We start from the raw sequence: 22314 nt of genomic DNA, 5'->3' as shown, positions 1-22314 counted from the left end.
TCATGTTCCGATGTGAAGCCAATCGGACCTCCAGAGCTTGGAAATCCAAGAATGTTACATAATACCACGTGACTGTTTTACATGTTTCTGTCGCGACAACCAAAACAACCCACTCAGTCCATCCACTGTTACTTCCATTTATGGCGCATGGGTTTAGTCTATTTTTCCCATACTTTTGGAATTTCTGATTGCAAAGTGCCTCTGTCCGCGCATGTCTTTCATCCTTGGCGCTCCCCGCTTTCGCAATGATTTATTTGGACCTGCAGCTCTATGACCCAGATGCGATAGGCGCGCATTAAGATCGCGAATTTTCGATGCCTCCGATATCCTCTCAGCGTCGAGCCGTGACCGAAGAGATCTCATCTCTTTCAGACGATGGTAGGGCGCAATTGATCACTCGTCACTTCAAGTGGAACCTGACCTCTATAGATGTCGGCTTTCTCTACCAAGTTATCGCTGCCGCCGAGACTAAACCTGAAGCGGATCGACTCCCATTCCGGGCACTCTTTGAAGCATATGATGAAGTCATTGGCGAACATGGCGTCAACGCGGACCCAGGCCATGCTTGTCTGCGCTTCCTGTTTAAGATGGGAAGCAAAGGTGTGCGCGGCGATACTCTTTTCGACAAGTTCGAGAATGCGCTCCAACAGATGGGAATCGTGATTGAAATCGGCGATGACGGTTCTACGAATCCTCATGAGACACATGACTATAATCAATATACAGTGGATGTTACCCACAGCCAGGCGGTTGAATTCGACCATGACCATTCTCCAATTACGAATGGGTTACCACCGACACCCAAACGGCGCGCATCATTCAACACTACGTACGATATTGGTGAGGATGCTACACAGAGAAGTACAATCAATCGCCCTAGCTCTCGATCATCAATGTCGCGACTAGAAGTTGGCAAGTCCGAGTTTTATAAACCAAAACTGTCATTTACCTCCAGGCATAACTCCGGGACTACCAAATCCCCAGATCGGACACAATTAATCAGCCAGTTTTTGGATGTTGGTCGGCGATTGCTTAGCAGATTTGATGGAACAGAAAACAAGCACGGAGTCACGGCAGACCTCCCTTTGACTAATGGAGTAGTTGCGAGGTCAGCCGTTGCTCGTGATCGTTCGAGGAGAATAGCTGAAGCCTCACGTTACCGTCGTTCACCCTCGTACGATTCTTCAAATACTTCCGAGTCCGAAGATGTGCAATCAATCATGTCGCAGAGCCCAGAACACGATTCTTTTGACAAAGAAGAGGTGCCGCCAGAGTTCATTTATCGCCCACAACTCTCAGATCTACTTCGAGATGCATCGACCTTCAACATGTACCGACAGCGATCAATCTGCCGCCGAATTTTGACGCAATGGCTGAAAAAGGCCTTTCAAGCGCGACAGACTCGCCAAACCAGGGAAACGCTTGCTGTCAACTACGATCGAGGCCTTCTTCTCCGACAAGCCTTTGATCCATGGCGAGGGGTAATTCAAGAAAAACGCCACTCGGCTCGAACAGATCGGTTCTTCATGCACCTCGAAGCGCGTGCCAGTCGCGCACGGGATTTATATTTGATGACCAAGGCGTTCAGTCACTGGGCCCAGCTCACGTCGGAAGAAGTAGCTCGGACCTCAGCTGCCCGGAGACATGTGCTTGGCGTCAAATATTTCAATGCCTGGCGCGAGATCACAGCCGTCAATGAATTAAAGGCTCAGCGTTTTGCGCTACGGAGGCCCTTCAATGTATGGCGGAAGAAGATCCCAGGCTTAAAGGCAGCAGAGGCACAAGCAGTCAGTGTGCGCAACACAAAGATTCAAAAAGCAGCGTTTTGGGACTGGTGGTGGTGCTTCTGTGACCGGCGTGTCCTTGAGGTTTCTGATTATCGACTCAAAAGACGGTCACTTCTTTCCTGGCTTCGGAACCTGCGAACTAATCGAGAGCGTGACCATGAAATAGACCTGCACAATAAACGGTCCTCTCTGAAGTCAGTACTTCAGATATGGTCTCATCACTCCAAAGCCATTACACTTGCAGATCAGGAAGTCCAGGCTTTTCGGCGCCAACGTGACCTCAGAGAAATCTTTGATGAATGGAGAATTCAGTCCCGGTTGGCTCCGGCTGCTTCTCGGGTTTCGGATATGGTCGATATTAGGATTCTACGAAACGCATTTTCACAATGGGTTGGGAAGATCGAAATGATCAGACAGGCAGAAGAGGCAGATCGACATCGAATTCAGCACAACGCGTGGATATCCTGGAACGATACGCTTCGGTGCTTGGCTCTTCGTGCTCGAATCGACGAGCGAATCAAAATGGAGGCGATGTACAAATGGATATTGATGGAAAGATTCGAGCTGATGCGAAGGATACGCGAGCAACGCATCAAGCAGGAAGTATTCTCTCGATTTGTGACAAATACTCGGGACACTTATACCCGCTTGCTGTTTCATGCCGAAGCCCACGAAGCTCATCAAACCGAAAACTTGGTTCGATCTAAATTTGCCATTTGGCGTGATCAAGTGCAACTTCAGCGTGAGCGCGAGTATATAGCATCTGAGTTCTATGCGCCACGGCTCGCAGCCGAGTCTCTTGCGATCTGGCGGTCCAAGCATAGTCAAGTGGTGAAGATGGAAGGATGGGCTCAAGATGCTCGATTCTATTTTTTGATGAAGAGGTCCATGAAGAATTGGCATCAGGCCAAAGTGGACTCTGGCAAACGACGGCGGCAAGAATCGTATGCTAAAGTCCGGCGGCTTGTTAAGGTCAATCTTGCGTCCAAGGCGTTAGCTGCCTGGTCATCAAAAACTCATATCATCATGGAGATGGAGCAACAAGCTGGTGGTATTGATCGCGAAAAATTACTTGCCGACACGTCCGAGATATTCGTCCAATGGCACGACAAAACAACTAAGAGGCTTCAGGATTGCCAGGAAGCTGATGATACCTATTTTCGCCAACTAGCATTTGACCAGATGATGCAAATGTCCGAAACCTTCATCATTCGACGTGAGATGGAAGACCAAGCAGACAATGTACACCGGTTGCATGTGCTACGACTGGCGGCAGCTTCTCTTCGCAAGCTCAGCCTTCGTATCTTCCAGATTGGCAGCACCGCCGAGACCGCCGAAGCCATGCGGGAAAGAAATATGAGGAAGCACTCGAGAAACATTTTCCATGATTGGGTGGACAAGGCCCGAATGAAGCTGGAGGCTCGAGATTCGGCCGGTCCAACCTTCACGCCTGCACAAATGTCATCCTTCGGAAACGGCGATGGCGCCGGATCAGCGATGTTCGACCCCTGGTATCAAGAGCAGGCAGAAACGCCTTTCAAAATAAGTGACTTCACGGCAACATCTCAGACAACATCTCAGGCGACCTTCAATGATCCGATCTCTGCAAGCCCCTTGGCAACTCCCAATTTCACGACATCCCCATCTAAACGAGCCGCCCGGGCTCGAGTTCTCGCCCAACTATCCACCACCCCCGCCACTCCTTTACGCACACCTTTCGCAAGTCGACTACTTCGAGCCGGGACTACGACTGCTTTGTCCACCTCTTCCAAACAGCCACGAACTGGTCGGCAAAGCTCGGTAGGAAATAGCGTCCGATTTGTGGATGAAGAACCTCCCGAATCTCCGACAGATGGTCGCAGGTCAGCGAATCGACGGTCCTGACGTTCTTGTTCGGTGTATGACCTCTTTGCAGCCGATTTTAATCCCATGTACATCAAGTGATTGTCATACTTTGTTTTCTCCCATACCCTGTCGATAGGTGTGATCACGTTTCATTCAATGCATCATCCGGCGCAGCATATAGCGGGTTCAAGTGTTTCTGGGTCTTTGGTATACTCTCTTGTAATTTTGTCATGATTGAATGTGATACTCAAATGATGAAATGGGCTTTAATTAGAAAACTTTTAGTGTAAGGCATCTTCAGTAGATGGGATATATAACAGTCCACTACAGCGTTTAGTCGATCCTGAGGTCAGATACTGTTATGGAATTAACCTGGTTGTGGTAAAGATGATCTTATTACTATGGAATTGTTGCGTAGGATAAGTACGCTGCTTAATAATATATATGTCATCATCCATCCCTCACAGATACAGGTAAATGCTTATCGGGGAGCTCTCTACGGAGTACGGAGTAGCTATCCCCCAGATAACTTCCAAGACTATTGAGCCCTTTGAATGCGAATGTGTCACTGTAAGAAATAGCAATTGCTGAATCCGCATCATGTTTATATTACCTAGCCCCATTGTGTTGTTCAAGTCGAGGGTCATCAATCACACCGAGTGGAGCGGAAGCGTAATCGACCAGGTCTCCAGATCTCTCTTCCGCCTTGTCCCCTGCGTGTGGCCAGACAACTCCCCAAACACCCATCTTCTACATCCCGTCTTCCTTGCGATTCTGGATACTCCCGAGCATAATAATCTTTGAGCTGGCAATGTTTTAACGTGGTTTCAAGCGCAAAGAGCGTCCAAGCCCCGAACAAACCGCCTCTATGCGAGCGGTACTGCCGGGGAGGCCCCCAGCGAAGCTCCAGTCGTTCAGCACGGCGCTGTGGGATGGTCTTCGGGTTGTTGTAAGTACTCTCAACTCTTACCGGATTTTTGCTTCAGCTCTACGGCTCGTTTAAAGCCCCCTTTTGCTGACCCTTGCCCCCGCGCGCTCTCCAATAGGCATACATCTCCGGCCACGCGCTGGTTATCCTCGGCGGTCCGCAAACGCTCCTCCAAACGATTTACGTTGACGATACGGAGACCCTCGAGGCCATAGCTTTTGACGAGATATCTGGCAAGATTGCAGTTTGCGGCGGCCCCGATGTGTTCGTGTACCAGCCATATGGCATCCAGAGCGAGACTCTCAAGGTGCGCGCATACAACCCCACCACTCAGAGCTTGGTCGACCAGCAACACAATACAATCTCATGATGGTGGTATTAACACTTGATTCTCACACATGGAATTTAGTGGTCGCTCCTTTGCACATTCCGCGCCCCCGATGACGACGAACCGATCTATACCCTGTCGTGGGGTTCTCCGAACGAGCTCCTGGTGGGCAACTCCCGCCTCGCCCTTTGGTTTATGAACGACGAACCGCGCCTTGTATGGAAACGAAAGCTTGCGACACCTGTGAAGTTCGCGCAGTTCTCTCCGGATTCATCCTTGATTGTTACAATAGGGCACTATGACCGCTTGGCCAAATTATGGAGACGACTTGCCTTCGGCGCAGACGAGGTTCGATTCGAGAATTCGTATCTACCCCATCCGAATGTTATTACCGGGATACACTGGCGGTTACCTCGGCACCCCGAGCAATCTATGGACAATGTTCTATACACATTTTGCGCCGATAACAAGATTCGAGTATGGGCAGTCACGGAACTTCATGCGCTTTCCGCCCTACAGTTCTGGGCAGAAATTGACTTGGGTGAGTCGGTACAACCCAGGCATGCGTTGGATGAGGACCAAGGACCGCAACGGCGGTATGGGTTTATTTTGGATAGCCGTGACTTCTGTGTTGCGACTGAGCGTGCTGTTCAGAGGACTACAGGAAACAAGCAAAACCATGCACTAGAACATATAATTGAGGTTGCAAGCAAGGCCCCAGAGATCTGCGTTGTCATTGATGGCCAGGGCCATATGTCTGCTTGGGCTTTGGAGGATATTGGCTCTAAAGCAAAGACCACATTGAGCGTCTTCAATATTCTCCATGTCGAAGGCTTGGACTTGGGCTTTGCATTGAATCAGTCGTCACAAGAAGACTACGCTCAGATTCGTGCATTCCAGAGTACAACATTGGATGACAAAATTAGCGTTCTGGTCCATCACTTCGACGGTCGGATTGAGTGGTATGATTCCCATGTGGATGTTTTGTTTGATCCTGCACCCCGCACGAAAAGAATCACCCAAACGGCTTCTTGGTCTGGCCATACTGCTCCTGTGAAAAAGATCGTCCGGAATGCGATTGGAGATACACTGGTGTCACGTACCAATGACAACAAGGCCACCGTATGGACACAGCGGCGTCGAGACGGAAGATCTATCTTAGCACACCAGAGCGTCCTTCTCTCAGATGAGCATATTCATCGGACATGTGTGCTAGAGAACAGGAATCTTCTCGTCAATCTCCACCACAATGGGGTCTCTCTGTGGGATTTCAGCTCAAATCATGCCGTGAAATTGACTTCTCTGCTATTCACGCTGCCCGGCAAGCCATTATGTGTGCTGCCAATCCCCAGCACCCAAGCGACTCCAGGCGTCTCCTATGTGGCAACGATATGGGCAGACATGCACGGAATCGCGTGGGAAATACGAGGCCCAAGTCAAGAAGGCTATAGAGGGACCTTTGTAAGTGGCCATGACTATCAATTACGAGAATTTTGCAACTTTGACATGGGGCTGAAGGAGGATATTGCATATGTCCTTCCCGTGGACCCAGCAGGCCCCAGAACCAAAAAGTCGGGCTTCTTCGATGCTTTTTCTACCGACATTGCTCTCACTTACACCCTTAGTGGAATTGTGCGGACATGGACGGCCACGGTTGATCCAACGAATGCGAAAGTCGATTGGCTACTTCAATCAACCGTTGATACAGGCATTACCAACCCATATATGGCTAGTGGAAGCTCTATTCGCAAGGCAGCTCTGGTTGACCAGGATCGGACTCACCTCACAATTTGGGACACCAACAATGCTCAGCTGGAATTTGAGGAACATTTTGCTCCACATGACATTATCCGAGATTTGGACTGGACATCAACACCAGATAAACAGTCCATCTTGGCGGTGGGATTTCCACACAAGGTTGTTCTCTTATCTCAGCTGCGCTATGATTATCTAGATTCCCGGCCCTCGTGGACACAAGTTCGGGAGATATGGATTCGAGATCTCACACCTCACCCTATAGGAGACTCTTGCTGGCTAAATAACGGCCATTTAGTCATCGGCGCTGGCAACCAACTGTTCATTTATGACAAGGATATTGATATTGGAGATCGCTTAGTATCTGAGCTCCGGATGCCGTCTCGAGGGCTGTCATCTGTCGATCTCTTCGACGTTGTCAGCCGGCTGAATGGCCCATTACCTGTCTTCCATCCACAGTACTTGGCGCAGTATATTCTGGCCGGGAAGACTAGCTTGGTGCACTCCATTCTCTTGAATCTACATCGCAAGCTGAAGTTCTACACCGAGGGCGATGAACTGGATGGTTTCCTAGAGATGCCAGTAGAATGTTTCTACGAGCAAGATGTAGGTGCGCATCATTTAATCCTTTTTCTCAAAACTAACAAAAATTCAGAGTACCCAACAAGCAATCTCCAAGGAAATGCGCTCTTCCCACGTCGATTTCACTGGTGAGGAGTTGTTGTCTGTCGTAGATGAAAACACCGCGACCACGCTCAATGAGAGTTTAGCGCGGATTGCCTTGCCACAACTGTCTAGCCACGAACAATTCCGCTTGGCAGATACCATTGAATGCGTTGCAATGGTTGAGAAGCATCGGCGCTCAATGGACGATAATGCAGCACGCTATCTCTTATTCTTCCGACAGCATATGCTGCGACGGACTCAAGGAGTCGCCAACAAAGACACAGTCTCTTGGCGAGAGATTGTTTGGGCTTACCATAGCAGCAGCCAAGATATTCTCACAGATCTTGTTTCCCGGCAGTTCAATGGAAAACTGACTTGGAAGGCTGCTCGCGAAAGCGGTCTCTTCATGTGGCTATCAGATTCTGTAGCTGTGGTGCGTGCTTATCATATCCTTTTCTTAGCCACGATCTAACCGGTTTATTAGAAAGCACAACTCGAAATCCTCGCCCGATGTGAATACATCAAAACAGAGGAGAAAAACCCCATTGACTGTACTTTGTATTACCTCGCCCTCGGAAAGAAGAACGTCCTTCAGGGTCTCTGGCGTATTGCACACTGGAACCGTGAACAGGCAGCAACCCAACGTTTGTTGGCAAACGACTTCAAAGAACCGCGATGGAGGACATCTGCACTCAAGAATGCTTATGCATTGCTTGGAAAGCGAAGATTTGGTGATCTGACCCTCGCAATGTTTCCTACTAAATACTGCCAGCTAACACTCCACAGAATATGCGGCATCTTTCTTCCTTCTCGCCGATCATCTGCGTGACGCTACAAACGTCATCATAAACCAGATGGGTGACCTGCAGCTCGCGATCGCAATCACTCGAGCGTCAGAAGGGGACAACGGACCGGTTCTACGGGAGATACTGGAAGAAAAAGTATTACCTGAGGCCGCTTCCGAGGGTAATCGCTGGATGGCCTCTTGGGCTTTCTGGATGCTTGGACGACGGGACATGGCAGTACGGGCACTGATTGTGAGTACTTTTCTTCTCCGACATCAACCCCCACACTAATCAGATTTAGTCCCCGGTCGAGACCCTCCTATCACCAACGATAACCCCAGCCACCCCGGGAAGTCCGGGGCGGGTAACCCTTCAGTCCAAGTCTTATCTATCCAACGACCCTGCCTTGGTGGTCTTATACCAACAACTCCGCGAAAAGACACTTCAAACCCTGAAAGGTGCATCCAAAGTGCGACCTAGAGAAGAATGGGAATTCGTAATCCGCAATGCCCGACTCTACGACCGCATGGGCTGCGACTTCCTCGCTCTCGATTTGGTACGCCACTGGGAATTCCTGGGCGGAATCCCTACCCAGAATGCAATGAAGCCTGATACATCCCTAGAGATGGATGAGAACGGAGTTGATTACCGAAAACTGCTTCGTCGGCGGAGCAGCCTCGTAGTTGCTGATATGCCAGTGCGCCGAGCAGATTTCTTGCAGAAACCCGCCGTTTCTGAAATCATACCTGGCGGGCAACAGATGAAAGAAGAAAAGAAACTGAAGCCAAAACCACCTCCTACGATGTTCCATGAGCCGGATGCCAATTCGTTGCTGGATAGCTTTGGGTTCTAGGTTAGAGACTTATTTATGTTGACGTCATACTATTTTTCTGGATATAAACATATCCAGTTACCACCGAGTTGAGAACCAGGGATCTAGGACATATGGATTTTTATCCCTCATGTCCAAGCATTTAATTTAATAGCGATCCTGTGAGAGAATACATGTAGTCCATCACTCCAAGTGTTCACGTGACTCGTGTCAATGCGGTCTACGGAGTGGGAACTTCACGAGTTGTACAAAATACACCAACTTTTAACACAGTCTTCCTCATTCTATCAGTTGTTGGCCCCAAGAAGATAGGTGAGGGAAATCGACCAAGAAGCAAATCCGGCAATTGGATGGATGCTATCCACACTGCACGGGCCTTGATCCCTTGCAGAATGTGATATCGCAGATGAACTCTAGAGAATACATACGACTCAAGGAGGCTGGGAAGATGTTAATCACCATCTACCAGTCAGCCTGACAGACATTTCATGTTCTGATTATGATTGGACCTCTCCAAAACTCTATACGATCTACATTCCACTAAGTACAACGAACATCCGTGTGGTGCTATCATGCTCCTCACACAATGATCAACGATCCCTAGTCATTGCAGTGAGAGTGCTACACAGAAGCGGTCAAAAAGCGTGAAGACGGATTGATTTAGCAATGCAAAGTGGAAAACTCTACAGAAGATTTCGGTTGACAACTGTGCTGAACCCCAATGAGCTAGCCCGCTGGTTGCACTAGCCCCAGATGGCTGCAGATGGTCTGCAAATAGCCTGATAGACTACCTATCCTAGTGCGATCGGCACCACTAATCTACGCTATTGCATTGCAATCTCGCCGATCTTTCAGCTGTCCTCAAACTTCTTGTGAACGATGGAGACTATGGCCGAACGCAAGATCCCTCTTGCGCCAATGGCCTCGGTCACCTCGGCCTATGATCGGGAAAAAATGCAGACTTTTATGGAGACTAAAATTGAGAGCTGGTACTTTAGGACTCCCCCCGCCCGCGGGAAGGTTGAAATCCCTTTTCTCTCTCTGACTTTCGACATTTGCTTTGATGTATGAGTGATATACCTCATCGTTCTTCGCCAGCGACAATGCCTACCAAAATCCCAGGACCGCCCGGAGTTCCCCTCTTGGGTAATATTTTCGATGTCAACCCCAATGAGACGTGGAACTCGCTCAACAAGTTGGCCAAGGAATTTGGTATGACCGCAATCCATCCGCGAACCTAGGCAACACCCGGCCCCAACGAGTAATCACTAACTTGATTAGGCTCGATTTTCAAGATCAATGCTCTCGGTCATGAGATTGTTTTTATCGGTAGTGTCGCTTTGTTGGAAGAGATTTGCGACCAGACCCGATTCCGCAAGTGTGTTACAGGACCAGTAGTCGCAATTCGATATGCCGTGCATGACAGTCTGTTCACAGCATACGACTACGAGAAAAGCTGGGGTATCGCATACAGGATCATGATGCCTCATCTTACGCAATCTGCGACCGACAGCCTCTTCAGCGACATGGCGGAGGTCATCCCGGACCTGACCAAAAAGTGGAGTGCAGGAACCAAGACACGGATCTTGCTCACCAGAGACCTGGACCGTCTCCTGCTTGCATCCTGTATGCAGTGTTTCTTTAACCAGCGCGTGCACGTGCTCGAAGGCGCCGAGCCACCTATGCTCAGTGCCATGGAGGGCGCCACCATAGAGGCGATGAAGCGACCCACCCGCCCCAAGCTACTGAACTGGCTTTACCAGCGCCAATTTGAGAAAGATACGAATACCATGCGTGCGTTCGCTGCGCAGGTAATCAAGACTCGGAAAGAGCAGCCAGAGACTGCTCGTAAGGACATTCTGGATGCGATGTTAAACGGCGCCGACCCGGAGAGCGGCGAGAAGCTCTCCGAGTCGCAGGTTATCGATGAGATCATCACGATCTTTATCGGTGCCGCCACAGCACCCAACCTTGTCTCCTACGCCCTATACTATCTGATGATGAACCCGAGTGAGATCAACAAGGCGCAGGATGAGATCGACCGTGTAGTCGGCGATGGTAATATCGACCTGGAGCATCTGAAGAGCCTCAATTACGTCGAGGCCATCCTGCGCGAATCGATCCGTCTTTCTGCCACCGCACCAGGCTTTAACATCGAACCCATTCCCTCCAACGATAAAAGCCCTATCCTTCTTGCCGGTGGCGAGTATCAAATTGCTCACAACCAGCCCATGATCGCAGTCTTGAGTCAAGTCAACCGCGACCCGGCTGTCTTCAAAGACCCCGAGGCATTCAAGCCTGATCGTGTTTTCGGTGAGAAGTGGGATCAGCTCCCTGCCGCCGCGAAGAAGGGCTTCGGTAACGGCAAGCGCGAATGCACTGGCAAGCTCTGGGCTTGGCGGTGGTCGTTCTTTACTCTCGCCAGCATTATAAAGGAGAATACGTTTGAGCTGGCGGACCCCAAGTACAATCTTGAGTCGAACGGTGCATTCAGTATCAAACCGCTTGAGTTCTACGGTCTTGTTAGCCCACGGAAGTAATTTTGAAATTGACTTTTTTGGTTTTGATAGGATTGGGTCAGTGGACATGAAGTCGGTAATGAATTTGTCGATATACTCTTAACGTTGTTATGAATGAATATCTGAAACAAGTTTGAATCTATCTCTTTTTAATCCTTTTTTCTATCATTTTCTATCTTTAACTTCAAACACAGATGGTGACCAGGTGAAGATGGGCTCATTACGTGGCGGCTACGTAGTGGGCGAGGTATGTCAACGCCACGCTGACATCTAAACTCCCCCATGAGTCCGAAGTAAAAAACAGCACCTAGAGTTCTACAATGGAAAAGAGTATTTGAAAGAATGTGTTTCAATGTATAACCAAAAAAGGACCAGCCTAAAAGTCTCTATATTGACGTAGAAGCAGATACCATTCCAGCTGGGCGTAAACCATCCTCCCGAAACAGAATGATCCAAGAGTCTATCTTCAAAATCATGTATAATCAAATCTCAAAGAAAACCCAAATTTTTTATCCGCTGTAATCAATGGTAACAGCCAGACGAACAGGACCAGAGGACAAGTTAGCACCAATACCACCGACATTAGTCTCAGCGGAAGTGTAAGCGTTATCGACCGTACCGGCATTCTGGGTGACAGAAGAGCAAACAGAGCCAAGGGCATCACAGATCTTCATGCCAGAGATGGACATGCCAGCGTTCTGCGCAGCGATGACCGACACATCGAAGCCAGACCAGCCATTGTTGATAGTGGAACCGAAGTCGAACTCGCCCCAGGTAGAAGCGTAGCCACCCATGCTATCGGTGGGGATGGTGGAGCCGGAGGCGGCGGCCCAGCCACCATTGGAGTTTTCATCGAAGGCAACGTACACGGTCTCGCCGGCGGCAAGAGTGAAAGTGTGACAGGCATTGCCGTACCAGCCTGTCATCTCGCCATCTGGACCGTACTTGTTAAAGATGGCAACGGTCCAGTCCTCGGTGTTCGAACCGGTGAACTGCGCCACGTACTTGTAGTTGCTGGCGGACGAGGCATCAACTGAGATGATATTGCTACCGTAGGGATTGCCCACGTTGCCGGAGTATGTTTCGCCTGAGCCTGATGAGCTGGTGGAGCCGCCGAATCCGGCGGTAGAGTATGAGCCGCTGGAGGGCGTGGAGGTCCAGCTACCACCGCTGGCGGCTGCAGCCTGGCGGTGCTCGAGGGTTGCGGGTCTGGCCAGGGTGCTAGTGGTGAGGGCTGCGAGCAGTATGAGAGACTTGGCGAATTGCATTTTTATAGATGGTCTTGGATGTGGAGTCGCAAAAGAAGGTAAATATCAATGAAGATTTGAACGAGTGTTTCGATGTTCTAGTTGAATTCAAAGGACAGTCTTGTATAAATGAATGAATGGCGGTACCAAAATGAGTGTGGTTGATTGAAGAAAGAGAAATAAACAGGTGGAACAAAGGCAGCTATAAATACTCTCGAAAGTAGCAGAATCTTCTTCTTCCGCCACGTTTCCCTCGAGAGGAAAAGATGAACCGAAAGTTCCGGGTACCTGGCTCTATCCAAGCGAACCATAGGGGGTACACATCTGGGCACGCGTCAAACCGCTGAAAGAACTCGTATACCATGGGTTCCACAAAGGTCGAGGCCACGGATTTGACATTTAGTGACTGTGGATTGGGGTTGGAGCCGGTCGATGTGTCTCATAGTAGATAAATGTAGTCTGATTGGGCCCTTCTGTGTTGATTTAAGCCACCATCAAATCTAGAATTTTGGACAATTCAGGACATTCCTCATTGGTGGGCCTATCAGACCATGAGCTTAGCCATTCTCTTTGTCCATGGACATTCAGTTTCTGTATCCGTGGATGGAAACGGAGTAAGCTCGGAGTAAAGTCAGGCAGAGGAGGCACTTTCCAAGGTTACCTATTCTCCGCATTTTCAATCTAAATACATACCATTCTTCCAGAATGCAGAGGAAGGCTACCAGGCTTGAGAACTGTCGAGAGTGCACAAGGTAGAATTGTGACTGCAAAAGGAGCTACTCGACAAGGACAACTGCCGGTCTGGAAACTTTAATGTTTGCAAATCACATTGTCTGGGTCCAACTACAAAAGGATGCCCTAGTGTGGACCCAGTAGGGATCAGATCGTTTTAGTCCGGGGCTAAAGGCAACGGAACTATCAGGAACTCAGATCCGGGAATGATTAGAACTGTGGCCGCTGCATTGCTAAGATGCGCGAGATAACAGCACTATTATATTTTGACGCCTTACTGCTTCATGCTAGAAGCATCCTATCACTCCTGGGAATTCTCCGAAGTTGATTGTTGATGAGATTTTGTAGGATTTGTGTGATCCGTGGACACCAACGCTGTGGTCCAGGAGGAAAGTAATATGATTGGTTGAAAATGTTTGCGTTTCAACCAATGACAGTACAGTTTGTGGTCTTGGCAGGTCATGAGTTGTGCTGTAACCAATCATCACTGACCCCTTTTTGCAATCCATGGTTAACTACTTCTCAAAGTTCCTTGAATTCTCTTCAAGAGGTCAATTTTTTGGGTTAGAAAAAAGCCGCAATGCAAGCCTTGGATCCTACTTCACATGCAAGTCATCCGCTAAATCTCTCAAACTGCTACCATCTTCCAGCGGATTAGATTTCCACAGGTAGATCGTTTGGTTCTTTCTGTTATCCGGTGTTGTTCCGCTAAGAGTGCCATCTCCCAGCTCTAAACCAAGGGGGCGCGGATTCGGGCAATAAAGAACTCAATGTTCGAAGAGTGAACTTTGGAAGAGATTTCGGGATGGATGTTGCAACTGCCTAAATGCGGAAACAAGCCTTGGCATGTTATGTCAAGTTGATTGTTTCGGATATTTAGGACAAGCATTGGACTGGCTTTTCTTGCTTCAACGGTCATGATTAAAGTTAGACGCTACGCACAAAAAAGACCCTTAACAAAGACCCTTAATGTGATCCTCCTGTGAGACTTGGCCAAAAATTGTGGGTTTCCAAGACAAAAAACAAGTCTAGGCATATAGATGGTCTGATGGAGTCTAGAAAGAAGTTGGCTAGGCTCTATGATGCTCATTAAAAACTTAGATCAGAAGACGCTTTCCCTACTCCCCAAAACTAGGACACACATGCGGCCTCTGTCCTTCAATTTCAACTTAAGCCTACATAATGATTCACCTGGCTCAATATTGTACATTGGAATTGGCATGTAAGATAAAACCGTGTTTCCTTCTCGACTATCCTTTTGGATGCCTTTTTCTAGAGTTTCTTTGTCGAGGTTGACCTTTTCAAAGGAGAATTGGAAGTGGCACTGAGTAGACACTAACTTGTACGAATTACAAAGGCGGAAAAACGCATGAAATTTTCATGCAGGAGACTTTTCTGTGTATATCCAGGGATACAGTATCGATCGCAATTACGTTGGTGAGGTCTGTAACTATACTGTGCAATTGTCTTGTTTCCGGCACCTCTTGCAATGACATTGTCAAGGTGTTTACCGTGTGATAGGATGATGATTTATTCTATCAAGAGAAAATCTGAAAGTAGACATGCAAAGCTAAAATTATAGTCGCGCAGTGTAAAAATAGTCGAGTTGTGTACTCTGATGCCTGTTTAATTAGGCCTTCATTGCACCATCATATCACGTGAAGATACCATCGCGCATCATCCACGTCATCACTTGATCAGCCAGGGTGGCCTCCAGGACTCCACGTGATCTCTCACTGTCATGGACCAATCAAAACAGTATTTAATGGCCGTCCCACCAGGTTTCAGCTGAGTGAGACCCGAAAAATTTAAGCTCAGAAAGACCCGAAATTAAAACACCATTAAAGAGAACTACTCCGTAGAGCCCCTGAATTCCCTAAATTCCCTGATCCTAACAGAGCCCTGATAGAGAATATAGTGTAGAGGTGACAAAAAAATGGGGTTTTTCCTCCTGGTTGGCCGAGCCTTCTACTCCGTACCTGATTATGTAAAGTCAATCTTTAAAGTCAATCTTTCGGGTCTCCCTCAGCTGAAACCCGGTCCCACCTTAGCAGGACTTGGAATTTGCGGACGAGAAGCTACAGGGATCGTATGTTGTATAAATCTTCAAATACGAAGTCCAAGTTAGTTACAAAAGAGATGAATGGGGATCCTTATAATCCATAGCAACACACTATGGGCCCTGAATTTGCGAGAAATTCAAGTGCATTCAAGTCAATACAGCTGATTCTCATAGAGAAGAAATGACCGAAGGAACTAACTGGATGCAATATATAGTGAAAGGAAAGCTTGGGCTGGTTCCTAATCCGCCAAATTAATGACTTGGATTTACGTAAATCCTAGCTGCAGATTGCATGTCTCTATCTAAATATGGACATACGAGCTCAAATAAGAGCTTTGACGACTGGCTGCCTAGCCCTTGCCAAGCAGCCCAACCCCATTTACACCCGAAGGGGGTAACTTCGGGTGTTGAGTTACTTGGCAAAGCTCGGGTAGTAACTGAGATGCGCGGCAATCTGAATCATTAGAGAACCTTGGGGGGGAAATGCATAGATGAGCACAAAGGAAGGGACATTGATACATGATCTGAATGTCCCCTGGATAGGTAAACACGCTGGCCTCAGGCCGCAAGGCCGTCCATCTGTTATTCACGGTTCTCTTATATTTGTTTGGCAACTAGAATCTTACTCGGCTATTCGGATAATCGGAGTACTATATAGTTCCTTACTAGCCTAGAAATTAAATTAAGCTTGGCGTGTTTTGCAGAAAACCCGCAACACGTGCTCCGGCATGTCGATCAGCGGCGAATCGGCCCGATACTCTATCGGGCTAACTCCGAGTGTTGGCACACGCCATGGCTCTGAAATTTCGGAGAATCTCTATGTAATTGTCCCTGGATAAAGGGTATGAAGGGTCTATCCCCACTTTGCCAGCCCCTGACATAAGAAGCCCGATCTTCCCTCCATTTGAGGATCGTTCTACGTTCCTGGCGCTATCTCCAAGATGACTTCTCAACTTTCCTCGCTATCTACGCTGCTGCTCCTAGGATCCTTCCTAGCACCAGTTAGCTCGACCGAGATTCCTGCCAAGGCGCAGCTGATCGACCAAAGAATCTTCAACGTTCTAAACTCGACTCAGCCCGCAGCCGAATTCAATGCGAAGACTGTATGCAATTCCTCCGGTCTCCGGTGGCCCCTTACTGATTGATGTATAGCTGTTTGTTCCTCCCGGATCGACAGGTGAAAGTCTAGCCCAGCAGCCATTCCACGTGTACGACGAGGAATTTCTGAAGATCATCGGAGAAGCTCCAACCCTGACCCGGATCGCGCACTCCCCAAAGGACCCCTTGTTCCATGAGGCGGTTGTATGGTAGGTAACCAAAATGCTACTCAAGCACATCCCAAGGATAGATAGAATCTGACTTTACCGTCTAGGTCTAAGGAAACAGACGAAGTGTTTTTTGTCCAAAATGCAGGCTCTAAGATCGCCGGCACTGGTCTCAACAAGTCGGCTATCGTTGAGAAGATTTCTCTTGAGGAAGCTGCTGCTGTCTCCCACAAGTCGGATGCCGTGGGTCTTGTTAATGTAACCACCGTTCCTTCATCGCCGATGGTTCTCAACCCCAATGGTAGGCATTCAACTCTTTTTTTCTTGTCTGGGTGAAGACAACTGACTGTGCTCCAGGGGGTACCAATTACCGGGGACTGATCATGTTCGCCGGTGAGGGTCAAGGTGATAGTGAACCACCTGCTCTGTGGGCTATGAACCCGAAGAGTCCATTCAATACTTCAGGTCAGTACAAGTCACCTCTTTGCCTTTCAGGAGTTAACCAAGTGACCTCTAGTTGTCCTTAACAACTACTTCGGTCGCCAATTCAACTCTCTGAACGATGTTGCCGTCCACCCAACAAGCAAGGATGTCTACTTCACAGACACCATCTATGGCTATGCACAGGACTTCCGCCCTGCTCCCGGTCTTCCGGAACAAGTTTACCGGTTCAACCCCGAGACAGGTGCTGTGACAGTTGTCGCTGATGGATTTGACCATCCCAACGGTAGGAGTTAAAAAAAACATGCAGGCTTAAAAAGGAATGTGTAACTAACATTACGCCAGGCTTCACTTTCTCTCCGGATGGCAAGTACGCATATGTCACCGATACCGGACTCGACAGCGGCAAATTCGGTCTCAACTTCACCCGCCCTGCCTCTATGTATGTGCTGTCAATTCTTATATTCTCTAATTGTACTTGAAGCTGATGATAGCCTGCTTGTTACAGCTACCGATTTGATGTGAACGAAGATGGCACACTCGAAAACCGCAAGGTCTTTGCCTTTGCTCACTCTGGTGGACCTGATGGTAAGTCAAGCAAGCTAACACAATGTGATTGAGGCTAACCTCTTGGAAAGGCATCCACTGTGATTCATGGGGTAACGTATATGCTGGCTGTGGCGACGGTGTCCATGTCTGGAACCCATCTGGCAAGCTCATCGGCAAGATCTACATTGGATCCACTACAGCGAATTTCAACTTCGCTGGAGAGGGCAGAATGGTTATTTGCGCTGAGACCGACCTTTACTACGCCACAGTAGCCGCGGCCGGGAGCTATATTGACAGCGAGATGTGAGAAGCAGCGGACCACTTTGGGTTTTCGATATCTCGGGTCAGGTCATTGATGTAATAGTAATGATGGGTGATAATGCTGATGTGGCACGTTTATCTTGAGCTTGCGCTAGAGTCGAAACAGTTTTTTGTATTACAAATAAATAACATGAAAGATGTGATAGATCAGGAAGCCTTCTCTCGAGTTTTTACCCCACCCAGACACCATACACGCCATCACCGATGTCCCGTGTGCGATGGCAACTCATGGATCATATTTTCATTTCGACTAGCAAGCTCTTGCAGTGGTTGGGGCACTAGGCTTTCGGGGCCCTTATCGTGGTATTCAACAATGCTCGATCCAGGAACACTTGAGATAAGAGGGCTTGGGTCTATAGGTGTTCCTATGCTCTTCTTTGTCCGATTTCGCCGACTGAGTAAGAACCAGAGTAGACCAGCCAGGATGACCAACCCTGCTACTCCGCCAACAACGCCACCAGCAATAGCTCCGGTGTTGGACGATGACGATGACGAGTTATCCGGCTCGCTTGCGGAGGTGGTGGCATCTGCAGTACTAAAAGTGGTCGTGGTGCTGGAAATTGTACTGGAAATTGATGATGATGGCAAGGCTGTTGAGGTAGTACCTATAGTTGGGGGGGGGGGAGGGGGTTAGAAAATCAGTTCAACTAGTCAATGACTATGATAAAGGCCCAGGCCGTCAAAAAATGACATACCATGATACCAAATTTTCAAGAGAGACATATTACTGTCCAAGGTGGATGTATCATTGGTGCAGCCGACAAAAGAGTTCTTCTTCTCGAAAGCCTGCGTGCCAGCAGCGCAGCAAAAGAAATCATTCGCCTTGTAGACATTTGCTGTTCTATTTGCACAATGTGTGTCATCAAGCAACTCGGAGCAGTCTGCATTTGATGGGCAGCACTTCACGTTTCTTTGATCAGCTGGGCATTTTGTGCCTCCAGGACAACAGGCACGAAACGGTGCCCAAGTTTGGCCGCAATCTTCTTCGGTGACGAGACAGGAGCCGTTTCTGCGGACGGACAGCCCATATGGGCTACTCAGCATATCCGACATTGGATCTTTCACTTATGACTGTGAAAAATAGGGGGGGGAAAGAAAATAATTAGTTGAATGCATATAGAAATTATTACGGAGTAGGGAGAGTGTCAAAGCAAGGTCTCTTGCAAAAATAACTGATGCTGAACCGAGGGGGCGCTTAGTGCTTATATTGGGCAGCTCAATGGTTGGAGGATTGTGCCAGTCTCAATGTCCGTGATGAACATCGAATGAAAAATGGGGCCGTGTCTATTACTAGCGTATACAAAAAAATTTAGAATGATTTGGGGGCCATTTTCAATTGAGCTGCATCACTACGTTGTAGATACTCGTATGGGAAATGAGCGGCGGGGGAACATGGTGCTATTGGCTACACAAATTCACTCCGCAGCTGGCATTTTTAAATCTTATGTTAATCTACTTAGGACCAGCTAAGCAAGTAAATTGTTCACAATATCATAGGCAGTGGAGCCTTCACGGTTGCCCTTAAATTGGATGTGGTCGACTTTGTATACCCGTCTCGTATAAGGTCCCGCTAGCATTTCTTAGCGGTGTCAACAGCACTTCTGCAATAGTATAACTAATACTTTAATTATGGGGGAATTGAAAGAGTATGCATAGAAATGAAGCGGAATTTCCAAGAATTTCGTGTCCACCGACTGTACTCCATTTTATAACCTCCAATGGAGTTTCGCAAAAGCGTTCCTTGACAAATCCGTCAGCAAAATTTTGTTGAGAAATCTGACTTATCATAATACATTCTAGGTACCTCAAACGGATATTAGACCCGAGAAATTATCGCGAGCCATACCCTCACTGAAGAAAAACTAGTCTCATCTAGCCTTTTTACGGAGCACGAGCTTCACAATCTCCAAGAATGCTAATATGATGCCTGGTAGTCACATCAATTAGATAGATCCTAGACTCGCTGGAGAATGAAAGATCGCAAGGAAAGATTTACCAGACTCGGAAGCCATACTCGTACCGAAAATACATCTGACCAACAGATTTTAGATTGTCTCCATGATAAAGATTATCATATTGATGCAGACTTTAAGGATTGCAAAGACTCGAAGATCACATTGAATAGAATTCATGCCTCAATAAGACATCGATGGCCTCGTGGAACCATTAAGAAGAAAGATTGCATCTCCATCTCGTTGGCTATCATGCCTTCTTTCGTAGAAGGTCGAGCGTTTGGCAAGGCTCGAAAGAAAATCGCTGTGGCTAGACGGAGCTCCATTCGAGCTAGGTGCATGCCCAAACAGACTTTGGGAATTAGCCCTATTGGTGACTTGACCGGGGGACAACATCAAGAGACTTACTCCTTGATCCACCACCAAATGGTAAAGAAGCATCCTTCATTTCTTTAGTGGGATTTGCCCACCTCTCGGGTTTAAAGCTGTTTATGTTATCTAATTTCCCAATATCAACCCTATTAAGAACTAGCTGACTCACGTGTCCGGGTCCGCGAAGATAGACTTGTCTCGATGAAGACTATAAGCCTGGGTTGAGACCGTAGTTCCTCCTGGCACATTATAACCGTTGAACTGAGCACCTTCGGGTGGCACCAGTCGAGGGAGACCAAATGGAACAGCGGTATATAATCGCAAAGTCTCGCTGATGATTTGATTGAGGTACGGTAGGTTTCTGAGGCTTTTGTCCGTGATGGGCGCAGGAATACCAGCCAACTCGGCAACAAGCTTCTCTCGCACTCGGCTGTCTCGACACACGGCATACGTAAGATAAGTCAATGTGACAGCTGTAGTATCACTTCCTGCAATAATGTACCCCTGGGCCTCCTGTATAATTTCTGAATATGACATGCCACTCTTGGCGTCAAAAAGTTTTGTGAACAGGGTTGGCTTTGGGTTGGATGGATCTTGAGAGATTAAATTTTTGTAGCGATCAATAGACTGAACGGCATACGTCCTGAGTCTATCCTCTGATTTTGCCGTGTCCTTGATAATCGGTACGGGGACGTATCTTGCAATCTTCACTAGAAGTGGGAAGGTTGTCCGAAAGGGCTGTAGTGAAATCAGTCTTTCCATGTCAAGACTGTATTGATTTTTCTAAAATTCTGTATTAGCAGAGGTATTCTCTTGCCGAACTCAACTCCACAGACTTTGCCAATCTCAAGCATTCGAAATGAGTCTCCAAATGTGAGTTCTCCAATGATGTCCGTGGCCATAAACAGCCACCATTTGAACACATCACTAACGCCATGATCCTTGAGGTCCATTGTGATTTTTTCAACGGCGATGCGGACACGACTGGCTATTAGAGGCTCAAGGCGAGTCAGCGAAGAGTCAGAAATAGGCGATGCCAAAAGACGCCGGTGGTGAGTGTGGAAACTTCTGTCGGTTGTTGAGAATGTGGTGGGCACATTTCCTATGGATAGCTTGCGATAGAAACCAGTTTTAGCAAAACGGCTATTAGTTTTGTGGATCTCCTTCACGGCACTTGTGTCGCAGATATCGATCTGGTATGGGCTGATTCGTACAATAGGTCCTATGTTGATATTAGGCATTTCTTCTTTAACAACACTAAGTGTGGACATCACATACCATATTTTTCATGAAGCTGGTGAACATACATAGGTGCCTTTCCATTTAACCAGTTGTATGTTAAAATGACTTCTGACCATTTTGATAACTCAGGTCCGGGCATATGAGACAGCGAGTTTGTGAGTCTGCGATAGACAGTGCTCTATATCTCGCATGAGTAGCAGTACTTTTGAGGGGACTTTGTTGTGCCTACCAGAATGGCAGCACCAAGCATGCATATTAGCCAGCAGCTAATTCGAAAAGAACCAGTTAAAATTTCAGGTGACTCCATTATGTGTTTCGGGGCAAAGGCTTTTGATATGGAATTGGGCAACTATCACTGGGAAGTCTATTTATATTCTAGATTCTCTAGTAGCACAATGAGGTCGGAGAGTGTTCCGAAATCCCATCATATCCAGTCCTACGTGACACGGCAACATATCGGAAGGGAACCAAATGATCCGATAGGTAAATCTATGTTAGAGCAAAGCAGACAACCCTTTTCGGGGGATGTGGGAAAACTTTTCCTCCAAAAGGAATGGTTTTCTCTTGCCGACTTCCGATATTGTACTCGCCCTGTATATGTAAGGTACATGATTGGCTTTTTTTTTGCTAAAGGATGTAACTTTGCTGGAGAGATCAGTAGACCATCGGAGATATCATTGTCGGTG

General features: G+C 47.8%; 6 protein-coding genes across 6 annotated transcripts; 4 read left to right on the top strand and 2 right to left on the bottom strand.

The window, feature by feature from the left end:
- Positions 1-314: 314 nt before the first annotated feature.
- Pdw03_4694 (Sfi1 spindle body) lies at positions 315-3671 on the top strand (the record flags this gene model as incomplete). Its single annotated transcript, XM_066100811.1, has 2 exons — positions 315-378; positions 430-3671. The coding sequence occupies 2 exons, from the start codon at positions 315-317 to the stop codon at positions 3669-3671; spliced, it is 3306 nt and encodes a 1101-aa protein (XP_065956211.1).
- Positions 3672-4500: 829 nt separating this feature from the next.
- Pdw03_4693 (WD repeat protein) lies at positions 4501-8947 on the top strand (the record flags this gene model as incomplete). Its single annotated transcript, XM_014675413.1, has 7 exons — positions 4501-4581; positions 4679-4867; positions 4970-7249; positions 7299-7742; positions 7794-8040; positions 8096-8346; positions 8396-8947. 7 exons carry the CDS (start codon positions 4501-4503, stop codon positions 8945-8947), a joined length of 4044 nt encoding a protein of 1347 aa, XP_014530899.1.
- Positions 8948-10029: 1082 nt separating this feature from the next.
- Pdw03_4692 (Bifunctional P450:NADPH-P450 reductase) lies at positions 10030-11466 on the top strand (the record flags this gene model as incomplete). The annotated part of the gene is made up of 2 exons (XM_014675414.1): positions 10030-10138; positions 10208-11466. 2 exons carry the CDS (start codon positions 10030-10032, stop codon positions 11464-11466), a joined length of 1368 nt encoding a protein of 455 aa, XP_014530900.1.
- Positions 11467-11954: 488 nt separating this feature from the next.
- On the bottom strand, positions 11955-12713 carry Pdw03_4691 (Allergen, putative; the record flags this gene model as incomplete). Its single annotated transcript, XM_014675415.1, has 1 exon — positions 11955-12713. The coding sequence occupies one exon, from the start codon at positions 12711-12713 to the stop codon at positions 11955-11957; it is 759 nt and encodes a 252-aa protein (XP_014530901.1).
- Positions 12714-16427: 3714 nt separating this feature from the next.
- Pdw03_4690 (Six-bladed beta-propeller, TolB-like) lies at positions 16428-18048 on the top strand (the record flags this gene model as incomplete). The annotated part of the gene is made up of 8 exons (XM_014675416.1): positions 16428-16589; positions 16639-16793; positions 16859-17052; positions 17109-17216; positions 17269-17478; positions 17538-17634; positions 17701-17780; positions 17831-18048. 8 exons carry the CDS (start codon positions 16428-16430, stop codon positions 18046-18048), a joined length of 1224 nt encoding a protein of 407 aa, XP_014530902.1.
- A 2142-nt stretch (positions 18049-20190) lies between these two features.
- Pdw03_4689 (Cytochrome P450) lies at positions 20191-21935 on the bottom strand (the record flags this gene model as incomplete). Its single annotated transcript, XM_066100810.1, has 6 exons — positions 20191-20366; positions 20423-20499; positions 20556-21169; positions 21223-21608; positions 21665-21806; positions 21858-21935. The coding sequence occupies 6 exons, from the start codon at positions 21933-21935 to the stop codon at positions 20191-20193; spliced, it is 1473 nt and encodes a 490-aa protein (XP_065956210.1).
- Positions 21936-22314: the final 379 nt, after the last annotated feature.

The sequence above is a fragment of the Penicillium digitatum genome, chromosome 1, assembly GCF_016767815.1.
Source record: "Penicillium digitatum chromosome 1, complete sequence".
Taxonomy (NCBI): domain Eukaryota; kingdom Fungi; phylum Ascomycota; class Eurotiomycetes; order Eurotiales; family Aspergillaceae; genus Penicillium; species Penicillium digitatum.
Note: the sequence above shows the minus strand (reverse complement) of the source record. Positions and strands in the feature narration are given on the sequence as shown.